This window comes from Peromyscus leucopus, chromosome X, assembly GCF_004664715.2.
Source record: "Peromyscus leucopus breed LL Stock chromosome X, UCI_PerLeu_2.1, whole genome shotgun sequence".
NCBI lineage: Eukaryota > Metazoa > Chordata > Mammalia > Rodentia > Cricetidae > Peromyscus > Peromyscus leucopus.
In genome coordinates this window covers 135,772,190-135,791,059 of record NC_051083.1, presented here as the reverse complement: position 1 = coordinate 135,791,059, position 18,870 = coordinate 135,772,190, and the positions used below count along the sequence as shown (strand labels likewise).

At 48.0% G+C, this 18,870-nt stretch overlaps 1 protein-coding gene across 7 annotated transcripts in view; it reads right to left on the bottom strand.

The window, feature by feature from the left end:
- Atp2b3 (ATPase plasma membrane Ca2+ transporting 3) overlaps positions 1-18,870 on the bottom strand; it is a 73,881-nt gene that overhangs the window by 13,053 nt on the left and 41,958 nt on the right. For 2 of the 7 annotated variants that reach the window (XM_037199328.1, XM_037199329.1), the window contains exons 12-21: positions 17,221-17,455; positions 14,006-14,185; positions 13,807-13,894; positions 13,297-13,403; positions 12,008-12,199; positions 9,481-9,694; positions 8,485-8,696; positions 7,169-7,276; positions 5,313-5,495; positions 480-566 (exon numbers count right to left, since the gene is read on the bottom strand). In XM_037199328.1, coding sequence (XP_037055223.1) covers positions 480-566; positions 5,313-5,495; positions 7,169-7,276; positions 8,485-8,696; positions 9,481-9,694; positions 12,008-12,199; positions 13,297-13,403; positions 13,807-13,894; positions 14,006-14,185; positions 17,221-17,455 — 1,606 coding nt within the window. Of the gene's footprint in view, positions 1-412; positions 567-2,302; positions 2,497-2,521; positions 3,975-5,312; positions 5,496-7,168; positions 7,277-8,484; positions 8,697-9,480; positions 9,695-12,007; positions 12,200-13,296; positions 13,404-13,806; positions 13,895-14,005; positions 14,186-17,220; positions 17,456-18,870 lie in introns of those variants that run through there. The other 5 variants (XM_028888589.2, XM_028888591.2, XM_037199330.1 and 2 more) reach the window with 4 other exon arrangements.

Here is an 18,870-nt window from a genome sequence, read left to right as displayed (position 1 = left end):
CAGAAGGGTAGCCCTGGGTGACATGTTTTCCTGACTCTCACCCCAGAACATGGAGCAAGTCCCAGCCTGACAGCAGACACCACTGGAAGAAGCCTGAGTTCATGAAGAACCATGGGTACATGCAGACAAATTCAAGAAAAGAAAACCAATGGTAGCAGGGGTTCTAAATGCAAACCAAAACCCAAACAAAGCAGAGGACGAAAGGCCCGGCAGTGCTGTGGGGTCATTTCATAAGAGAGTATGGCTTTGGAGAGAGACACCATCTGGCGGGAAGGACTGGACAGGGCAGTAAAGAAGGAACAGAAAGCCACGGTGAGCAGAAATGCAAGACTGGAAAAGAGAAGGCAGAGTCGGGGAGGCTTTATCTTCCCCCAGGTGCCATTTATGAGAGAAAAGGGAAGTCAAGACTCACTGCCAGCAGTGCTGGTGGGCTTGGCGGCAGAGAGAGTTACGTGAGTAGGGGTAGAAAGATTGGTTACGTCATGGAGCTGGCTGAGGACTGAAGACCGCCGGCGCACAGCACCCTGAAATGACCCGCTTCTCTTGAAGGTACTCACTACCTCCATCTGTGGGAGAGAAAATGAGATAAAGGTTGGCTTGCATGGAGGTCCAGGCTACCACACAGGGTGGGGCTGGGTGAGGGCAGGGGCCACACTAGGGACATATGGGGCCAGCAAAGCCTCAGCTAGGTCAGCCCCATCCCTGGAGGCTGACAATGCTTTTGACAAAGCCATGACTGAGAGAGGGTTTGCTGGGCAAATGGTTAGTGGTCAGAAGTGTGGGAGGGAAAGGTCACCGGTAGAAACACACTGCAAACATTTTATAGACAGTCACTTGCGTTCACAATATGCTCATCCAGAGCCACTTGTCAATAAGTACCTGTGTCTGGAAATACTTCCTTATCCTACTTCAGTAGTTCTGAACATTTTTTCCGCCCCAACACACCTGAGGGATATGACATACTCTTATTAGAAAGTGGAAGCATTCTCCAGTGGTATGTGGGCTGGAGGCTCTTGCCTGGATTCCTGGGAAATCACTGCCCTTGTTCACGGTCCTCTTAGCAGAGGGTCTCTTGCTCTGTCCTGATTCTCTGGTGTGGGGGATAGATAATCCCCCAGATTTCTGCAGCTCACTGAAGTGAGGGGGACCCTCAGCAGAAGATATATTTAGGCAGAAGAGGGGCTTCCAAGAGCACAGGCTTTGTCTTGTCAGAACTCTTCCTGCAGCCCCCAGGCATGGAGGCTGCGAGGACTGGGGGACACCTGTGCCTTCTGCCCCGTTCCCACCCTTTGAGCTTCCTAGAAGATGAAGGGGAAGTACATATGGGGAAGATGAGACCCATGGGAGGGCCTTGTGGATAAATCCTGCTAGAAGCCTCCTGACTCATTGTCGTTGGATTTTCTGACCCTGTCTTTGACTATGACATTGTGACAAACACAGGAAGTAGGGTCTGAAAGAACTGTAGCTGAGCAACCATATCCAGTGTTATGGCACTGGGAGACCACCTGCCTAGACTCTGGGAGGCCAGAGGCAAGGCCCACTGGCAGCCTCCTCTCAGAGAATGGCCTCAGTGGGGAGAGAATCTTTGAGGGTGGATCCATCTTCTGGAAAGTACCATGTAGTTCACTGAATAATATAAGCAGACAAGCTAACATGTATTTCTGAAGTCCAAAGACCTTTTACTTCCTGGTCCACCCAAAGCTCTGCAGTGGGAACTCAGTGGTTTCCAGTTTCCGCTGGCTTTCTGACAGGGCTTCTCCAAAAGAAGCAGCTTCACTGTTGACACCTTCCTCCAAACAGAATGTCTTTCAACCTTGGACCCACTGTGGAAAGACTTATCATCCTTCCATACAACCTGCCCAATACAGCTTTTCACCCAGTGTGACCCACTTTCTCACTCTTTTCCTCAAGAGAAGGTAGGCTCTGAGGCTGTGACTGCATCTGTGAGGAATATGTTGTGCACGTGGTTGAGTATTTCATGGAAGAAAGATGTTTGATGCGTTAGTGTTGCAGACTCTGGGGTGTGGGGTTGCTTCTTTAGATTTCAGTGTTTCTAGGCTATGGAAAAGACAAGGGATGGGAAACCTGCCTTTGCTGCCTCAGTTTTGTATCAGTCTCCATGATGTTTTCTGTGATGTCCCCGTGGGATAACCATATCTATGAAAATACCACCATCACCACCCTACCCCCACCAGAGGCCTCAGCACTGGCCAGGAACAAGGGCTCAGTCATTGGTAAAGAGTCTCATTAATTTATAATGGAATGCAAAAAAGACAGACCACATCATGAACATTCAAAAAGCTACATTTTCTAGGTTTGAGGCACTCTCTTTTATTGTTGAACAGCACCCTAGCATCTGGTGCATTGATACATTAGTATAGAACAGTGGTGAGAGCGGGCATCAAGTTACTTTGTAACAGAAAATGTTGTGCAGGCCTCTGAAATCCGGGGAGCAATTTTGTGGTTCACAAGATCCAGAAATCTTGGGGCAGTTGCCTAGAAAACACATACAACCTGAAGAGCCTTCCACAGGCTTTAGTTCTGTTTTTACAAGCAGGTTTTTTGAATCAAATAGAATAAGTTGAGCTTATTCTATTTGATTCAAATAGTGAATAAGTGACTGGTTCAGTATTCTTGAGAGGTATGGTGACTCTGACATGATAAAGCCACCTTGAAAAGTTATGGGAGTTGAGCTCCCATGGGGGAACCAGTGTGGCTTTACTGAGGGCCGAGAAGTGTGCTTGAGGAACTGGTACTATCCTTGGCTCTCACTGGCTGATTTTGGCCACTCCCTCTTTCCCTGGAGTCCCATCTCCTTGCTTGCAAACCATATAAATTGGCATGGAACAGTAGAATGACATGGAACACAAAGACTCCAAGTGGTGGGACCCACTTCTAGTTGGGCAGTGGTGGCATACCCAGGAGATTACAGACACACAAAGATACAATATACACTGGTGGCCAGGCTACCACTGAAACTAGGTTGGGGTAGGGTTGCTGTCTCAGCAGGTAGGAATGCTAACTCTATCTTGTAGAGACAGGGCACTGCTGTACTCTATTCTTGTGCTTTGCATCAGAACTGGAGCATGACAGTTGAGATCTGCCCTGAATCAGATCAGGATAGGATACTGGGAGTGGTCACAGTCATAGTCTCCAGGAAGGTACAGTTAGGTGGCCAAATGCACATTGGGAAGATATGAGGGCTGTTTTCTGATATTTGCTATGCATTTATGCTAGTGAGTAAACATTTATTACAGAAAACAAGTCAAAGCTACTTATGCTGCAGCCATGCCTGTCCTGGGCACTGTGTTGAGGGCACTGGCTCACCCCATGGAGAGAGGAGGCTTGGGCTAGGGATCTAATGGTGGCTCCCCTTTTCTCAGGATCCATTTGAATCATAGCTAGGGTAACATGGCTCAGATTTGGACCCACTATATCCCTCCCTGGACACACTGGAGTTTGTTCTCAGGATGCGTGGTCCTTGAGGAATGCCTTCAACTTGGACTTTTTTGGTGCCACCTCACCCAGTCCTGAAGGATCCTGCTCTCTAAGTAAGTTCTCCAAGGAATTCTGGCATGCTCAGATTCAGTGTCCTGGCCTCAGTTGTACAGATGGCTCATAGTGGTAGGAGGGGGTAGTATGTGAGAAGGCATAGACTTGGCAACCTTTAAGTAGGCTTTTATAGCATGGAAAACGAGCCCTGAGGGTATGCAGCAGCAAGCAGGGAGGCACAGCAGTGTGGGTGGGCAGGGTGTACATCCAGAAAAGCAGCACAGAGTCATAGGGATATATAGAGAGGAGTAGGGTGATGCCAAGAAGCTGGAGCTCGAAGACCACAGTCAGAAGCTGAAACTTCATCCTGGGGATAATGGAGATAAGCTCCACAGGCCTCAGGGTGGCATCAGAGGAGCAGGCATGAACAAAGACAGATGGAAGGCAAGGAATGATCCCAGTGGCAGGCATACCCACAGAGCCTAAAAGGGAGAAGAGGGGCACTCTCAGGATAGATGCCATTAGATCACTATGGGTTGTACTGGAGTAGCTGTGTGTACCTTGGAGCCCTGAGGACAGCCTGAGTATGAATTCTGGGCCATGTATGGCAAGACAGCTGGAAGAATACATGGGGAGGGATGTGAAATCAAGTACTGTCCCAGTGAATGAGTTGCCAAACAGACTCAAGGAGAATCTACCCAGCTGATTCTGCCTTAGCTGGTAAGTCCCCAGAGAGGAAAAGTGATTGTACCTACAACAGAGGTAGTGAGACTGGCATCAGAGAGAGGGTAGCCAAGGCCTTGGATGAGAAAAAGGCAATGAGTAAAAGTGCCAAGGTAATTTAGAAGATACCAGCTAGGCCATGGGGAATTGCCTACAGGTCAGTCCAGGAGGCTGCAATGTGAGGAGGTCTGGTGACCTGGTGGGGTGTTTGGGCTCAGACAGTTCCCTAGCAGGCTCTCCCAGGGATTTTCAGCATGGGAGAGCAGGAATGGAGTGGGAGGTGGAGATACCAGGAATATAAAGACAGAGAAGATGGAAACTCAGAAGGAATAGCAAGCTGTCAGTATGAGCAGGGCCAGCAACAGTCCCAGAGGGCAACTTGCAAGCATGGAGTGCAAGAAGGCCTTGGCAGACAGTGGTGAGAGCCATTAGTGGGAGTGGTGGGCAGTGCAATCATGAGAGGGTGTGAGGGGAATATGAAAATAGGCAGCAAGTATAGAACCTTCTAGTAAGAAAGCTGGCCAAGAAAGGATTGGGGCAGAGAGCAGTGTAGCCTGGCACATGGGTGTTTTTGAAGCCTTTACCTCTTGTTGGCAGTCATGTTTTGGGGAACTATAGTTGATGGCTTTGGCCTCGACTAGCTTAGCCTATGGAGATTTGGGTCAACTTGGTCCTGCACAGTAATTACATCAGACTCTAGTGAACAGAGAGCTAGCCAAGGGCTCTATGAAAGGGACATTTTCCTCCTACACACCCAAATGCAACTTGTCTAGTACCTGAGCAGCTCTTACCAAGAAAAGCAGACAGTGCTGGTTTGTATCCCTGAGAGAGCCACTAGCCATAGCACATGTTATTATTATTCAGCTATGAGAGAAGCTACCTGGGAACTGAGGGAAGTGTTAGGGAGAGGTGATCTAAGTGGGTGGCCAGCCAATGGTGGGCACCTCTATGTATAGGAGGGGAACTAGACACTGCCTCTGTATACTTGGGGGCCAGATCCAGGAAGTTTCCTGCTGGCTTTGGGGTCTGTATGTCCAGTTTCTGCCTCTTGCCTGCTTCTTAAGGCAGCAAAACAGTCACATGGAACAGCAGCTTACCTGTGTCTGGATCCTGTTGAGGCCCCGGAACCAGAGGATCTGGCCTCTGCGGAGCTCTCGCTCAGCATGGTCGATTTCCTCCTCTCCCTCGGCCAGCTCCTCATCAGTCATCTCGTCCTTCCCAGGCCCATGTCCTGCTTCCTTCAGGCACTTGAGCTGGCTGGTGGGGATGGTGGCAATGACCTGGAAAAGCCACAGTCAAAGGGCAGCAAACAGAGGTGGCCATAAGAGCAGGCTCTACTGTGGCCAGGAATAAACCAGGGGCCCCATCTCTCAGAGACAAAGCCCATATCCTGGGCTTGGCAGACCTTAAACTACTCCTTTCCTTATAGCAGACTCCTGCTCCACAGAGTCTCATCCAGGACCAGGGAGCAGAGAAACCAATGTATACCCTGAGCTACAGGCAGGCAGCATGTATCCAGGGGAGAATTGCAGTGGCTATTACATCAGGGAGTTCAAACATTAACTAGAGGCTGGCACAGGCAGGGCAGAGTGGCATATATGGAGTCTAGACTGCAGAACATGAAGGGACTCCATTGGACTGTCAGGCTTAAGTGTTACAGGAGGGAGGGAGGTGCAGTGATGGAAAAAAAGAGATTTCTAAAAATGAGATGGAAAAACTGTGTGAGTTGTCTCTGATGATTAATGCCAGGGGCCAGCAGAGGCTAGCATCTGCCATAGTCAAGTGGTCTCTGTGGCTAGCATTGTAGGGGACACACACTAATGGATAAAGAAACAAAATTCATAGTGTTATACCCTAAATGGTACCCCCTTGCCCCCTAGTGGTAAGCCCTAACCATCAGTTTGGAAGTGTTTGGAGAAGGAAGATAATAGAGGTTAAATGAAGTCATTTGGTTGGAGCCCTGATCCCACCAGATTTGTGCCCTTATGAGAGGAGATACCAGAGAACTCCCTAGGAACACACTGTAAGAAAGTAGCTACCAGAAGTCAGGAAGGTATCCCGACCAGACACTGAATTGGCTGCCCTTGATTTTAGATGTCAAGCTTCTAGAGCTGTGAGAAAATACATGTCTTCCATGTAACCTGCCTGTCTTTAGTAGTTTGCTGCAGCAGCCTGGGCTGATCAAGACCCAAAGAGAAGAAGATCCTGGATGTGGCTTCCCATAGCAGTGTTCCTGAACTCTGGAGAAAATGCTTTCAGTGAACCATGGAGGGGCTGGCTTGGTGCCTAAGATTGTACTGGCTGCTGACACCCAAGATGTTACTTCCTGATCTCATCATTGGGTGCTACAAACTGCTCCTTTGGGGGCGGCTGAGGCTTTCAGGTCTGCAAGTGTTGTCCTGCCACTTTCCATTTAGTCAAAACACCTCATTTTTCTCAAGCTCTCTTTGCTTCACAGATTTCATAGCAGGGTGTTTAATTTCAAATACATTGGGACATCCCAAACTTCACAGGCTGGCCTGCCTTCTGTTTTGTTTTTTTTGCACTGCTGGGGATAGAACCCAGGACTTTACGAAAGCTAAGTAAATGCCCTATACCCAGACACACTGCAGTCCCCCAAATATACAGGTTTAGCACGCAATTTTTAGCTTCTACTATGGGGAAGGAAACTGGATGATTTCCCAGGACAGTGTGACATTTCTGCTCTATGTTCTCATTCCTGAGGTTGTCACTTGTGACCTTGCCCCCAGGTTATAGTATGTCATAGGCCCGAGCCTGAGTACACACCATACACTTCCCAGGTCATAGGCTCCAAGATTTTGGGGCAGGGAGTAAGGATAGGGGGAAGCATAAGTGGGACAGGATGCTTGGCTTCTTACCCACTCTGAAGGCCATGAACAGAAGCAACCAGAATGAAAGCATTGGTAAGAAAGTTGATGAGGCAGACACTCACCTGTCCCCAGACCAGCTCCCCAACACCAACAAATAGGCACCAGAGCCACTGTTCTGTGGACAGTGGGGAACAGCTGAAGGGCTTTCCACCAAACTGGACGATGACAATCTGGGGGAAGGAATGAAAAGTGGTGGGCAGAGGAGAAGTGTATTACCAGGGTAGCTCTGACTTTTCTGTGTTCTGCTCAGCCCTCTACAAACCTTTTCTTCCAGATTGACTTTGCTTCCTGGGAGCCAGACCAGCCTGGCCATAGGCAAATGTTTTCTGGCTTCCTGACTTTTTGGTAGACTCTGGGAAATGCCTTGGCATTCCTTATCAGCTCTTCCCCTCTTTTGTCCATCAATAAATGCCTAAAGATGGTTCCCACAGACTAGCTGCCCACAGGCCAAGGATACCAGGATGGGTCAATGTGTAGCTTCACACGCTGACACTCAAACCCACCTACAATCTGGTGCCTCCAGCCTCCAGGTGAGACTCAGATGTTTGGACTATCTTTCCAGCTTCAGCAATGCTGTTTTCTTATTTGCCTGACCCTATAGTATGGGTGGCCTCCTGCCTTCCTTTCTGTCTACTTTAGGAGAAGTCCTAAACCCAAGGGCATTATTTTTAAATGCTAACTAACCAATTCATAGTGCATAACCCAATCTACCTCAGAGCCAGTTTCCAGGCAACCAGGGCCAGTCTATACCCTGTGGTGGATTAAAATGATTTATGCTAGCCAAGATGAAATCTGATGACCCTCTCATTCATTTGGTCCTGGGAAGCCACAATAAAATTCCCCTCTCATTAGTTCCTTATTGGCATTTGTGGGTGGCCACCAAGGTATGATGTGCCCCTCTTCTTGGGATCTGTGAACGGTGAACTGCATTTGTATGACAGCCATTTCCTGATTTGTGGGACTTACTATAAAGGAAATTTTGTTTGAACACACTATACTTTAGAGCATTCAGCCCCACCTGTGGGAGCTGAACTTGCCAGCTTGCCAACCTGCCCACAGTGTTGTGGCAGCCAAAGTTTAACATGTCAACCATGTGCACGATGAACATTTCTTAAAGAATCTACAGTTATAGAACACCAAGGAATTAGGTGCTAGAAATGGAGATGGTTGACCCAGAGAGAGTCAGGGAAGACTATTTCTAGCAACCATGTGAGCAGGATGGGAAGATAAAGGCCTTCCATCGCCCTTTGGAAGCTAGTAGGTTAGACCAAAATGAGCCCAGCAATGTTTGGAAGATGAAGAACACCTGCTCTAGAACACAGACGAGATTTGGGGACAGGGAGGCCAACATCAGTGCCCCTACACCTTCATGGCCTACCTGAATTCCAAAGGTGCCCAGGACAATGGTGCAGAAGATGGGGTTGCTGAAGATGCCATCGAAGACATTCCTCTCACCATGAATCTTGCGAGCATTGATCTCATTGAAAAGCTGCATCATGACGAAGGTGTTAAAAATGATGGTATAGTGCTCTGAGGGTGGCGAGTGCAGGGGTGCATTCCTTCCACTATCAATGTCAAAGAAGAGCTCTCCTGAAGGGAAGAGAGAGGCAGGGGCTGAGGAGGGAGATCTCTTAGCACCAGTGGCCACTCTCCTTCACCATATCTGCCTCAGAGATGTGCAGTAGGGCACATGGTGAAGCAGGAAGGTATGGGTCAAAGGTCTGTTCTTTTCTGTCTGTAAGTGATGTATCCCATCCTGTGCCAGACTGAGGTTACAGACAGGGCCCAAACATGAGGCTGTAGCAAGAATCTTAAAGGGTCTTATTAATAAAAACAAACCTGGAGCTGGGTATTGGGGTGAATGCTGGAAGATCAGAGAAGCAGAACAAGCCACAGCTACCTCACCTCACCAGTTCCTCAGCTGATCCTGTTTCCTCAGACTGGATGCCTCTGAGTCCTCATCCAGAATGAATCCCAGCTGAACTGTTGCTCAAAAGTCTAAAAGCTTAACCAGGCCAAAAGCTTAACCCCCTCTAGTTCCTGGTCCTCGCGCCTTATATACCTTTCTGCTTTCTGCCATCACTCCCTGGGCTCACTTCTTGGGATTAAAAGCGTGAGTCACCATGTTTGGTTGTATCCTTGAATACACAGAGATCCAGGTAGATCTCTGCCTCTGGAATGCTAGGATTAAATGTGTGTGCTATCACTGCCTATCCTCTGTTTAATATTGTGGCTGTCCTGTTCTCTGACCCCAGATAAATTTATTAGGGTGCACAATATTTTAGGGAACACAATATCACCACATGAGGCTACAACAACAGTGTATTGAAAACCTTGTATATGAGCTGAAGCATGTGCCTTAGGTCCAACTTACCAACAAAAAGCAAGGTAAAGATAATGGTGAGCTGATAGACTGCATGGCCAAGGATATTCTTCATCATGGTACGTGAGATGAGAGGTTTGTCCCGGCCATATGGCTTCCGCAGCAGCAGTGACTCAGTTGGGGGCTCCGTTGCCAGGGCAAGTGAGGCAAATGTGTCCATGATCAAGTTCACCCACAACATCTGCACAGCTTTGAGAGGAGAGTCCTGCAGAGAGGGAGCAGTTACCTTTCTATGTGCTGGCCATGCAGGATCACACAGAGAAACCTTGGGATGGTACGATATGAAAGCCTGCCACTATTGAGAAGCTCAGCTTTGCGAATATCATGCGAATGAGATCTGGGAATCTCATTCCCAGAAGCCTGTCACACAAGTTTCCTCAGGCTTGCAGATGTTTTCCACTGGGCTTTCTAATTTCCACTTACCTCCCCTTCTTCTTGTCTGGTGGCAGTGATCTCAAAGGTGTGGTCTGAGGCCTTTTCAGGAACCACAAAGTCCCAATTAGTTACCAGGGCTTTCAAGATAGCCCAATAACAGCAGCCTGCCTTTGAAACCGGAGTCTCTCTCCTCACAGGGCAGGAAGAGGCAGAAATGTTGACCCTAATCTGCTTTCTCATCATCCCCATTGAGTGTCTCTTTAAAAATCAGCTTTGCTGGGCGGTGGTGGCGCACACCTTTAATCCCAGCACTCGGGAGGCAGAGCCAGGCAGATCTCTGTGAGTTCGTAGGCCAGCCTGGTCTACCAAGTGAGTTCCAGGACAGGCACCAAAACTACACGGAGAAACCCTGTCTCAAAAAAAAAAAAAAAAAAAAAAAAAAAAAAAAAAAAAAAAAAAAAAAAAGAAAGAAAGAAAGAAAAAGAAAAAGATAAAGAAAAAATGGAAAAAAATCAGTTTCATAGGATCTGAATGTACAACACCATGATGAGTGAGTGAATGAAATCAAATGAACTGAGAAATTCACATACAGAGAAAGCAGATGAGTGTTTAAAAGGTTGGGGAGGCAATGGGGAGTGGCTGCTAATGGGTGGGAGGTATCCTCTGGGGACCATGAGAATATTCTGAGAGTAAATCAAGGTGATGGTTATACAACACTGAATATGCCAAGGTCTGGGGTTCTGCACTTCCAAATGGCTAGGATGGTTATTATGATATCATTCATACTTGACTTAGATATCAAGAAAAAGTACCTGAGGGGCTGGGGAGTTAACTCAGTAAAGTGTTTGCCTTACAAGCATGAAAGCCTAAGCTCAACCTCTAGAGTCTGCATCAAAAAAGCTTGGCATGGTGGTGTGAATTTGTAATCTCAGTGACGGGAAGATGAAGATGTGAGGATCTGTAAGACTTGCTGCCTAGCTAGCCTGACCTAATCAGTGAGGCTCGGATCCTATTGAAAGTCTGTCTCTCAAAAAACAAGGTGGAAAGCTACCAAGGAACACCAGAGGTTTACCTCTGATCTCTACATGAACATGAATACAGGTGTATGTACACCTTGCCAACACACACACACACACACACACACACACACACACACACACACACACACACACGCTTGAAAGGACCAAGATAATTACCAAAAATAGTTAACTACTTTTTGACAATAAAGTCAACCATCACTAACAAGAAATCAATAAATTCTGGCCTCCAACCAATGGGAAGGATGAAAGCATTGAGAAAGAGGAAATGTAGAGTTTCTCTGTGACTCAGTCATTCTACTCCTAGATCTAGACCCAAGAGAGTGGAAGACATATGCACATTGAAACTTGGACATGAGTGTTCCTAGCAGCACTACTCACAATGCAATGAAATGGAAGTGGCCCAAAGCTTGGTCAGCTGATGAATGACAAACAAAATGGGGCTTATTGGACTATTGTGCAGCTATGAAAATGAATAAAGCATTGGTCTAAGCTGCAACATAGATGAATCCTGAAAACATGCCACATGAGATGCGGGGTGCAAAGGCCATATGTCAAATCTTCAAATTGGCACAGTGGATAAAGGCATAAACATAATGGCCTGAGTTCAATTCCCTGGGACCCACATGGTGGAAAGAGAAAATTTATTCATACAAGTTTTCCTCTGGCCTCCACATGTGCACTGTAGCACATATATGTGCCCCTCTCCCCTTTGCAAAAACTGTAAAAACAAACCCCAAAAGGCCACATGTCATTTCACTCCACTGACACAAATTATCTACAATAGGCAAATAAATACAGGCAGAAAGAAGTGACAGTCGTCAGGAGCTTAGAGGGAGATGGGGTATGACTGCTAGTAGGTGAAAGGTTTCCTTTAGGATGGATGAGCATGTTTTGGAACTAGATGGAAGTGATGATTGACACTGTGAATATACTAAAAAATCTACTAAACATCTACCTTGAACAGATAAGATTTTTGGTATGTGAATTTGATTTCAATAAAAAGAATCTGAAGCAAACAAAATACTTGCTGTCAACATAGCCCTCTTGAACCCACACTACTGCTCTTAGAAACCAACTGCCTCCTGTAGGCCCCTGGTGCCCACCTGAGTGATGCAGGCACCCGTGAAGGCCACGATCACAGCCACCACGTTGACTGTCAACTGAAACTGCAGAAACTTCGAGATGCTGTCGTAGACATTGCGACCCCACATGACCGCTTTGACAATGCTGGTGAAGTTGTCATCGGTCAGGATGATGTCAGAGGCCTCCTTGGCCACATCAGTGCCTGCAATGCCCTGGAGGATGGTACACAGGCACAGTGCTCATTTCTCAACCCCTCCTTGGCCACCCAGCCCACCTGGGATGGTCCCCTGCCTTTCTCTTCCAAAATAAAGCCTTAATTGAACAGCACTTGTTTTAATCTAAAACATTCTATGCCGCAAATTGCATGTTGCCACATGTGGCTGTGAGGTGGCCTTTGCTGCTAAACAACACAATTGCTAACAACATGGCCATCTGTACAGCCTTCCACAAGGCCCAGCTGCCACTGGGTGGCTACTCACCAGTCCTTTGTCTGGCTACCTGAAGAAGCCCTGAGAAATGTGGGCTGTCTGTCTGGGTAGGGTAAAGGACCCATCCCCTGGCTGCTTGGGAGATTCTTGCTGCTCTACCACACAAGCTTGGGCACAAGCAATAGACATCAGGTCTGTTGTAGCCCTCACTCACTCAATCTTGGACCTGGCCTTGTGACACCAGCCACCTTGGGAAGCTCAGCTTGCTCTCTACTCCAGGTTGTGAGGTCTAGGAATGCTATACTTCCTCACCCCACCACTGAACCAAATATAGACTGAGTGAAAGGTCCTCCTTTCTGCTAGGGTGGGGAAAGGTGACACTAGGCTGCTAGCCACTGTGAGTTGGGGACAGAGCTCACCACATGGGCAATGCCTAGAAGGCCTAGAAGGCCACCTTGCTCAGTAAGAAGAGCAAGATCTGTATGAAAAGAAAGAGAGAAGCCAGAGGAAGAGTCCACTGTGGTCTGCTCATCACTCTTTGGGCTAGGGGCTACTCGGAGTGGACTGAGAATAGGTGATGGTGGGCAGATGTCATTGTTGACAAGCCGCTGGTCAACATTTATCCCTTTCTTCAGTGGTGCAGTTGGGCTCTACTGTCACCTCTGATGACTTCACACCAAATGTCTCTAAACAAATCACATATACATTTGTTAATGGTCAGAGCCCATACAGCCCCAAGTGGTCAAGATGTGAGAGAAGGAAGCTTCTAGCACTCTGTCACCTGCACTGACACTGGCTCTCCACTTTCTGGTCAAAAGTTAAGTCCAGGATAAACAGGATTTCATCTGTGTGATGAACTGGTATGGCACTAGGTGGCTTACCATGGCGAAGCCCACATCTGCCTTTTTGAGAGCTGGCCCATCATTGGTGCCATCCCCAGTCACGGCCACCACCTGCCGCTGCTCACCGGTTGTGCTGTCGATAATGCCTAGAACATAGAGTGGGTTAAGGTAGGGTTGAAGCTATCTGCCAAAGGTTGATATGGGCTGCTTCTGTACTCCTGGTCACTTATGGGATCAAGTCCTCAGGCTTTAATGGGATAACTTCATCCCCCTATTTCCACCAAGGTCCTTTGCTCAGTAACATAGTCTGGCATGATTTGGTAGAGGAGAAGGTCCCACATTGTGTGCATTGGATGATTGTCTCCCTGTCCCAGCTTTAGTTCCCCCATTTTTTCCAGTGAGGGGGCAGCTTCTACAAGCCATTATTAGTTTGATGTTTTCTAGTCAATGGTCTCTAGAATCTTCCATTCAAGAATCTAAGAGCAGGTGACAACATGCAGGGATGCCAGAGGCAAGTACATGTTGAAGAGGATGAACACATTTGGTTACCTTTGACCAGAGTGTGTTTGTCAGTGGGTGATGATCGGGCGAGCACCCGCAGCTTGGGCCACACCTTGTCCAGCCGCTCCTGTTCTATCTGGAGGAAATAATGGAGACCTCAGAGTCTAGGCACCATGCCTGGGAGGGATGAGAAGATAGCAGAGGGATGGAAGAAGCAGCATCCCGGGACAGAGATGCAGGGAGCTACCTCGCCTTTCTCGTTTCGAATCCTTCTGTTGAATTCCTTTCCTTCCAGGCACAGGAAGTCTTCACCTGGGTGGATGATGCCACATTTAGCTGCAATAGCCCGGGCAGTGTTGATGTTGTCTCCAGTCACCATACGGACTGTGATGCCAGCACGCTGGCATTTGCGAATGGCTTCAGGGACCTGGGAGATATAAGAATGGTAGGAGGGGCTGGCAAGACAAGCCCATATTTTGTGTCTGGTACAGATCTACAGAATCATAAGTCCCAGAAAATCTGGAAGTATAGTGAAGCCTATTGTTCCAGTGCAGGGTCTCTGGAATGTGGTGTGAAGGAGTTCAGAGGATGGCCTGCAGTGGGCAGGTACCCTCCCCAGACCCCTAGCCCACTGTCCCTGGCATCTCCTTCACTGTGGCTGGCACAGGAATGAGTAGTGAGTTAGACCTAGCTATGTTGGGCTTCTCCCTCTCTTGTCTAGTTTGTTTTTGTTTTTCAGCATAGAACTCAACCATTTTCCTCAGGAAGTAATCTTTGTCTCAGCTGTAGGGTTTACATAATGTACTCACTAGAGAAAGTGGGGCATTACTTGGGATTAGAATGAATGCATTTCTCTTTCAAATGACATAGTAGGTTCTAGAACTAAGGAAGAAGAAAGAAAACCCTTAGCACAAAGCACAAAACAGGACAAGAGGGTGGAAAGCAATGAGATCAGCCTGGGCATTGTAGCATCATCCCAGTAGTGGGCAGATGGAAAAGACAGTTTCCAAACACATGATATGTGTGGCCCTTCAGGCCCTGGAGCCGCAGAAGGGACAAACAGGCAAGATGGAGGAAGGGCAGCTCAGAGTTTGAAGAGTTGAGTGAAGAGAGGCCTAGGTCTTTGAATTTCTTGGTGGGTACCCTGTGCACAGTGGTGGGCCAGCTGCTGGACCCGAGGGGGAAAGTAGGAGGTATCTAGATTTGGCCTAGTCTTCTGAACTAGGGAGGCTAGAGCAGGCAGGGTGGGCACAGAGGGACAGAGAAGTTTGGGGGGAAATCAGGAAGGAAGTAGAGGGTGCCAAGCAAGAACAGAATGGTCCCTACTTAAGGCTTTGATAGGGATCTGATAATCAAACCAGAACTGTTAAGTGACAGCGAAGGACATGCCTTGGGCAGAGTCTAATTGTGGTAGCTCCCTCACCTGCCCCCCAACTCTCTCTCTCTCTCTCTCTCTCTCTCTCTCTCTCTCTCTCTCTCTCTCTCTCTCTCTCTCTCTCTCTCCTTATGCTCAGACTCAAGGACACATTCTGTTCTCTTAGGGTCTTAAGGTGCCACATAAGACCTTGAGTACAGAGAACTTCCTCTCAAGCAGGGGTGAGGCAGCTCTGCAGCTTCATTTTCCAAAATGGCTGGAAGCCTTCTTCTCTGCTACTGCCAGGTGGCCACGATGAATCTGAAAACTGGGAGCTTTGGACAGGGTCACCCCAGGGTCCAGGAGCAGCCACTACTCCAAGGCCCACCCAGACATGCAGTCTCTAAGCTCTCAGCCTCCTAGCCAGGTGGCAGGAACACTACCTCCAGAGGATACTCTTTCTTGTAGGAAAGATTGTTCTTTCCTTGTCTGCTTTGACCTGTTCCCTATTTTCTCCTCAAGGCTCACAGCACAGCAGGGAGCAGATGTCTGTAGAAGTTTCCAGGTCCACCTGAGCATTCATCTGCTAGAGTTCTGTGGACACAGCTCTCTGCTCCCCTCTGGTGGCCATCCTGTGCTTTCCAGTACCCAGCAAGTTTGACTAGGATCCATGGAGGTTTTGCTGGATCCCTTGTGTTTGCCCCAGAGCCAGGACCTGATAGCTGGTCTCTCTACTAACGTTATTGCTGAATTCCCTCTCAGCCACTTTAAACCACAAAGGAGCTACCCTTGTTCCCTGGACCCCTCTGTTACCACCCAAACTGAGATACGTTCTTGCTGTTCTGAGCTTCTACCCCGACCCCCCCCCACGGTACCCTTTGAGGTTGAGTCATGGTTATATCTTTCTTAACACATGTATAAATCTTAACACTTGTCTGTGTTTCATATTTTCTGAGGTTTAAACTTTCAAAAATATTACTGTACAGCTGGCCCTGGGCTCACTCTGCTGCCAGCCCAGGCTAGGCCTGTTGTGCTCATTACATTTCTTACTCCATCTCCAACTGAGTACAGGGATATATGGTTGACAGTGACCCATGGCCATTCTTTAGACATTGGAGTATTCACTTTGGAACAGAGTGCCTTTGTTTTGTGATCCTGTATGCAAAAATTCTCCTTCCCTGTCATACCCAAAGCTCCAGAGCAGTTCCCACAGATATGTGCTTTCAGGTTAATGTGCAGGATCAAGGTAGTCTAACATGAAGTGTATACCCTTTCACACTCTTGGGTATCCACTCACAAGAATAACACATCCATAAAGAACAACAAATACAACCATCACATGTGTTCAGGTCAAAGGCTTCAGTGACCTCCCAATGTCAAGGCCATCAATAGGCAGACTTGTCCTTTTTCATTCTGTGCTTGCTTCACCCATATGACCCTTGAGATCCATCCTACCCCCCAAATCTGGCCTCTATCATTGGAAGCTACCCTCAATGATATCATCATGCATAGGAAGATGCTTCTGGGATTTCTTTTCAGTCAGAACTTATGCTCTAAGTTTTCCATTCCCACACCTATATGCCTACTTGACATCTCCATGTGTGTGTTCTGAATCTCATTCAGACACAATCAAGCTCTTGACTGACAACTGCCTGCCCACCATATCCCCAAACCAATATCTACCCAATTCAGCTGTTTCTAGCTCCTCAGTTTTCCCCATATCCTCCTTCAGTCCACTGGTCCTGCAGACACCCAGAATCTTCTTTTGCACCTGGTAGAAGTCGAGTGTGAGCCTTGTCCAGGGGCCACAGAACTCCCATAGGTCAAGAACAAGAGGGCTTGGCAAGGGGAATCAAAAGCACTGAGGAAGGTCCCATGACCTTGAGTGACCCCAAGTCACTGTTTTCCAGGCTGCTCTATCTATACATAGGGCAGGAAGAGGTGTGACATCTTGGAAAGTGAGGAGAAAGTGGCTCTCACCATGTCTGCTTGTGTCCCAAACCTCTAGTGTGGAGGTCCAGTGTGGAAAAAGCCACCTTGCCACCTACTGGACAACCTTGAACATGGGGAATAGTCACTAGAGCAGCTTCCAGAAAAGGGGCAGCTACCTCAGGTCGTACAGGATCCTCGATGCCCACGACAGCTATGCAGGTGAGATCGCCCACCACATCATTCTCATTGTCCCAGTCAGGCTCCTGGTTTGCAGGGAAGTCCCTGTAGGCAATGCAGATTGTGCGGAGGCCATCGCAAGCCATAGGCTCAATGATCTTCTTCACCATGTCATCCCGGTCCCGAGGACGGAATCCTCGGAGTTCACCATTGCTGTTTAAGATGTTGGTACACCTGGCAGGGGAGGGGTGGTAGAGTGAGATGGGGACAGGGAATGAACAAGAGGAAACAGTGCCAGTCACACTAGATTATGATGGCACCTTAACCAATGACATTATAAAGAACAGAGGATGCAGATGTGCAGAGACAGGGGAGAAGGCCATGTTACCACAGGTAAGAAATTGGAGTGATGCAGCTGCTTTCTAGCATCAGAATTTGGGAGAGAAAAGCAAAGGTCCTCCCTTCCCATTCTCAGAGAGAGTACAGCTTGGCCCACATCTCAACTTTGTATTTCTGGCCACCAGAAATGTGAGGTAATGAATTTATGTTGGTGTGTGTGTGTTGTGTGGTGTGTGTGTGTGTGTGTGTGTGTGTGTGTGTGTGTGTGTAAGCCAAAAGTCAAAAGTAGGGTGTTCCTCAGTCACTGTCCACCTTACTGTTATTTGTTTTGTTTTAGAGACAGGGTCTCTTACTGGCCTAGAGCTTGCCAAGCAGGGTAGGCTAGCTGGCCAGAGAGCCCCAAGGATCAGCCTATCTCTGGTCTGCCTCCCCAGGGTTGGAATTACAAGTGGGTATTACCACATCCAGCCTTTCACATGACTTCTGGGGATCAGACTCAGGCCTTGTGTTTTTTGAGGCAAGAACTTTACCAATTCAGTTATCTCATCAGCCTAAGACTTCTGTTATCTTAAGCCATCGGATTTAGGACCATTTGTCACAGCAACCTGTGAATACGCACACACTGGTTGGCTAAGAGACCCAGGTGAGAGGTGGAAACCTGAGGCTTATTGTACCTTTCCTACAGACTTTATAGGACAAGGGTGTGGAATGTAGGTGAACTCCAAATTTAATGGACAGTCCTCTGGAACAATGGAGCAGGAACAACGTATGGCAGCAGCAGCCTCAGTCCTAGCTCTGACAGTCTGGGAGCTTCAAAAGGGACAGGCCTAGGGAGGCTAGCTACAGAAAAGTTGTGGTTGAACTGAATGGGGCCTCATCTGGCAGGTGCCACAGGGAGACTGGTAAAGCTGGCTATCAAGGTTGGGGGTTGACAGAGAGAAACTAACAAAAGCCACCATAGGCTGACATCTTCCTAGGGTCATGGATTCACTCATGTGATTCTCAGCACTCCCAGGAGATCCATATTTGTAAGATCTTCATATTATATGAGGAAGCTGAGCTAGCAAGACAGAGTAGTAAGTTCCTTATGCCCCATTGTCAGCAGAGAGCAGAGTGGCTGGTGGTCAGCCTCAGCTACAACCCCATAGTGCCCATCAAAGGAGTGGCACAGAAAGAGCCAGGGCCTCTAAATGCAGCATTTCATCTTACTCTAGTAGGGACCACTTCAGGGGAGAGGTGGCCTTCACCATGGGCTGCATAGCCTGTGACTAGGCTGTTTTGGGGAGAGTATTCTGAGTAAGGCAACCAAG